The 5,104-nt window shown below is 27.8% G+C and overlaps 1 protein-coding gene across 1 annotated transcript; it reads left to right on the top strand.

Moving 5' to 3' along the window:
- Positions 1 to 1,138: 1,138 nt before the first annotated feature.
- On the top strand, positions 1,139 to 4,692 carry LOC145798962 (uncharacterized). Its single transcript, XM_082888400.1, has 3 exons — positions 1,139 to 1,386; positions 2,047 to 2,128; positions 4,026 to 4,692. The coding sequence occupies exons 1-3, from the start codon at positions 1,375 to 1,377 to the stop codon at positions 4,478 to 4,480; spliced, it is 549 nt and encodes a 182-aa protein (XP_082744526.1). The 5' UTR covers positions 1,139 to 1,374; the 3' UTR covers positions 4,481 to 4,692.
- The last annotated feature ends 412 nt before the right edge of the window (positions 4,693 to 5,104 follow it).

The raw sequence follows: 5,104 nt of genomic DNA, 5'->3' as shown, positions 1-5,104 counted from the left end.
TCTTCATTTTGAATTAATTTATAGTGTTTTATTATATATTATGTAATCACTCTTAAATTAATTTTTTTAATATTTTTTCATAATGTGAAACATTATTCATAAAAAAAAAGAAGTTTATATTTTGGGATAATTTGGAAAGTTGACTTTTAACCCATTTTGAGTTATATTATCTCTCATATTTTTTACATAAAAAAAGATAAAAAAATCAAAAAAAGTCAAAAAATTAATTTTTAACCAACTTTCTAAATCATCCTTATAATGAGCAAAGTTTTTTTGCCACAAAGATGGATTGAACTATTTTAGTTGGCCTACAAACTCATCACATGCCTCATTTTACTAATTCAATTTATTTAGGTAGACCTCCATGTATAGATTGTTTATGAAAAAAAAATAGATAAATTTGATAATTTAAACTAAGAATAATTTAAAAAATAAATTATTAATATTTTTAAAACAAATGTAATAATATAACATACCTAAAATTGTTATATATATAGACTTAAAAATTGAGAGGATCAAATTATTAGATGAGACTTAGGCCTCGTTTGGCAAGTAGCTATTTTAGTTTAAAAGTCAAAAAGTTACTAAAAAAACCAAAAACCTATAAACTATACTAAAAAGTCAAAGATTTCATTTTCTCTTTATTTTTTACACATATTTTCGTAAAAAGCCAAAAATTCATCCCAAACATACTAGTTTTTTTTAGCTCATATTTTAGTCAAAAAGTTACTAAAATAGCTTGTTCCCAAACGAGGCATTGACTAGACAATCCAATCCACAATGTGGTGTTTTGGGAAGTTGATAAAAAGTTAATTTTTTTGACTTTCTTAATCTATTTTGTCGAGTAAAAAATATATGACCCAAAATAGATAAAAAATTAAAAACTGACTTTTTACTAGGTTACCAACATAAAAAGACAAGCTAGTCATTTTCAAAATAATAAAACAAATAAACACTTGAACGCGGGAGAATCTATTTACACACACCATTCTCTCTCTATACACATCATTTACACACAACTTCTCAACACACTCTCTCATTAAGTGTGTGGGAAGAGGGGATATGGTGTGTGCATATAGAAACTCCCCTTGAACGCGTATTATTAAACAGACACACCATGCGTCACCCACCTTGCGTCACATGCCTCATAAGTTGGACTTCTCAACCCAATTCCATTAACATACATAAGGCCTCTTATTCTCTCTCTCTCTCTCTCTCTCTCTCTCTCAACCACCTTTCTCTTTCTCTTTCTCTTTCTCTTTCTCTTTCTTTGCCTCTCTCTCTTTATTTCAGTCTCTCAATATTGTTATGAATACATCACAACAATTCATTCTTCACTGAGTTCAGATTTGATCACTCCCAAGTCTCTCCACTATGGCTGAGAAGGTTTGTGAATTATGATCATCTTCCACTATCTCAAAATACCCATTTAATTTTTACCCCTTTTTTGTTTTGTTGTGGTTGAGATTTGTTTTCTTTAACATTGATATCTTGTGGATTTGGATTTTATTTTCATCATCATCTACACCACCAAATCTCCCATGGCAGAACCCAATTCTACTTCTTTCTTTGTCTCTCTCTAATTCAACACCATATTTTCTCATCTCCCAAATTGGGTTGACTACAAAAGAAATTCAGGTTTTAGAGAGTAAAATTTAGGAATAAAATTAATTTTTAGGGATTAAATAATTTTGTTGTGAAAAGCGTCGTTATTTATATTTTTTGCAACAAAAATTAAACATTAGTGATGAATTATCATCCTTTTAGTTCAGATTTTTTGTCTCAAAAAAAAATTATTTTGACATTAAGTTATTTTGTCACTAAAAGTCTATTTATTAGTGACATTTTTAAAATTTTGTCACTAAAAATTTTGTTTTTGACTTTTTAATACGACCTTAGTGAGTAGTTTTAAATGTCTTTTATAACATAATTTTTACTTTTAAAAATCAAAATATTTGATTTCTAAAACTCTAATATATTGTATTGGTTGTTCTTGTACATTCTTGATTCCTTAACAATTGTAGCCTTCTGTCATCTTGTGAACAGGTCACAACAATGGTGTTGAAGGTTGATCTTCAGTGCTCTAGCTGCTACAAGAAGATCAAGAAAATTCTTTGCAAATTTCCTGGTGAGTCCCCCCTGACCTTTATCTATTCATTATTAAACACGTTCACCTATACTTAACATATATATGCACATGTATTTCATGTACGTACGGATTCAATATATATATATATATATATGAATTTGCCATTTTTCCAGTGGATTAGATAATTGAACAGAGAAGCACGACCTAAAATATAATTAGGGGATTGGATTCTCTTGAGTAGACAATTCAATTGGACCTATTGAGCTTTTTAGGTCACATTTCGATAATATGTTTTTGTACATTTTTCAGTTGGGTGATAAGTATCCATTTTTTTTTTTTTTAACAGGTAATAAAAATATCCAATTGATCTCATAAATGTTGCAACATATATAAGGAACCACTATCAAAATGTGTGTACCATATACACTTTGTAATTATAAAAAAAAAAGAAGTTATAATTTCATATTTTTTTAGTCATAATTAAAAAAAAAATAAATTTCCATAACTAAACACAACATAATACATAACTAAAGAACTCGTTAATTATAACTAAAATAATATCATAACAAAAAAAAAAAAAACATAATTAGAGATACATATGGTATACTCTTTTCAATAGTCCGTATATTAGAACTTCTCCATACATAATTTTATCAATTTTATCTTTGAAAAAATAGACAGTAAATATATTTTTTAAAAATAAAGTATTCATTTATTTTTGGATATTAAAATATTAAAAACATGAAGTTACGATTCTCCAGTCAATTTAATTTTTAAAAAAAATAATTTACATAATAGGATAAGGGGGGATTGGAATCTACCGGACATTAAACATAGTAAATCATTAAAAATAGACATAGTGAATTTACAGTGTATTTGTTTGGACGGATTGGATAAGGGAGGATTGGAATCTACCGGACTATTAGTCCTAAGATATATTGTCACCGGACTATTTGGTGGAATTAGATTTGTATCTCATTTTTGTTTAATCATGAAATTAGATGTCAGGAAATGACTATTTGGTTGGATAGGATATGAATCCTATGTTTGTTTGAGATATTATGGAGAATGATAAATGTTTAAATGACTATTTTACTCTTTTCAATTATTTACTAAGTAATAGCAATATTAAACATATCTTTAATATTTTAATTATTTTTAACTGAATTAAATACAATTTATTTTATTTTATTTTTTACACAGTTAAATAATTTTTTTAAAAAATTAAATAAATTAAACAAATAAAATATCAATAAAAATATATGTTATTTTTTAATTAAAATTTTAAATAAATTTATTTTAAAAAATAATAACAATGAAATAATGAAATTAAATAAAACATCTATTAAAATTTAAATAATGAAATTAAATAAAATATAAACAAAATTTTAAAATAAAACATCAATAAAACATCTATAAAAAATTAAATAAATAAAACATCAATAAAAATTAAATTAAATTATTTTGTTTTTAAATTGAGACATTTAAATTTTATTGAATTTTACTAAATATAATACATAATTAAATAGTAGAAGGTTAAAATGATCATTTCACCACCTAATTCCATATTTCTCATTATCCTTCCATTTGTGTCTCACCCCTCCTCTCATGAGACATAATAGTCCAATGGATTTGGCCAAAATTTTGAACTAAACAATAGACTAATAGTTCAATCTCACCCCCTCAATCTTTCAAAGCAAACACCACCTTAATGGACTAAATTAGATCATCCAATGGAGTCCACAAACAGGAGACAATTCCTTTCCTATTTATAACAAAAGATAACTTCATGAATGAATTTTCGCTAAAGCGAGAATTAGAAATGACTAGATGCTCGCACCGTATTTTTAAAATACTATTTTAATTACAATGAAATTATTATACATAATACTGTTTAATTTTGATTTTTTATGTGTGAACATTTGGAGATAATTAGAAATACGAGACCAGATTTATGATGAAAAGAAAAATACGGTGACAATCATCGTAGTATGCTGCAGCCCTGAGAAGGTTCGTGACAAATTGTGTTGTAAGGGTGGGAAGACAATCAAGAGCATTGAGATCAAAGAGCCTCCAAAGCCTAAACCCCCTGAGGAGAAGCCCGACAAGCCCAAGCCATCCGAGAAGCCTACAAATCCACCAGCTCCCCCTGCTTTTGTACCAGTTTGCTACCCACCGATGTATCCGGTTGGGATATGTTGTGGGCAATGCTATAAGGGCCGTACTAATGGGCCATGTTATCATGGGCATGGAAGGCCAGTGCCATCCTGTGATAATTATGGATGTGGGCCTTGTGGTTGTGGTTGTGGTTGTGGTGGGAATAGATATTGTTACACTAGTCGGTGTGATTATTTTAGTGAAGAAAATCCCTCAGGATGTACAATCATGTAATGCTAATGCTTTGTCATGTCCAAGATTTTTGATTCCCTTGCTTAAAAAATGTTCAATTAGTTTTGGGTGTATGTGGGTTTTTTATATAAAGATTAATGAGGTTGGTAGTCTAATGTTTGTGGCCAAATGGTTACTGACATTGAGGTCACATAAGATGTTGTATGATTTGTCATTATAATAAAAAAGTCTTCATTAATCATTTCCCACTATAAGTTTACTGTGTCTTTGTTTTGTTTTGCTTTTAATATTTTGGGAGTGTTTGGGAAGTTGCTATGTTAGTAGGCTATTTTAGTTTTTGGCTATTTTAGTAGGTTAAAATTTTTGTGTTTGTGAAAATGATTAGATTTTTTATAGTTAAATGTGATATTTATGAGAGAAAAAATGAAATGATTATGAGTTTGATATAATATTTTATCTTATTAACTATTTTAGTTTATTTTATCTTTTAGTGACATTTTGTGAAATATATATATACTAGCATATGCCTGTGCCTGAAGGTACGGTACAATTAATAATGAGATTAAAATATAAATCAAAATTAGAGAGGAATGTATTCAAATTAATAAAGCTTAACACATAAATTGCAAGATCAATTCCACCAACAGAAATGATGATCAAGACCTC

Source organism: Camellia sinensis, chromosome 9 (assembly GCF_055761805.1).
Source record: "Camellia sinensis isolate YWXY chromosome 9, ASM5576180v1, whole genome shotgun sequence".
NCBI lineage: Eukaryota > Viridiplantae > Streptophyta > Magnoliopsida > Ericales > Theaceae > Camellia > Camellia sinensis.
This window is presented reverse-complemented; position numbering and strand designations above follow the sequence as displayed.

Bases quoted from the DNA above. Each gene is read 5' to 3' on its own strand.
- LOC145798962 (XM_082888400.1), top strand. The intron at 2,129-4,025 runs GTGAGTCCCCCC...GGAGATAATTAG, and splicing joins AATTCTTTGCAAATTTCCTG to AAATACGAGACCAGATTTAT.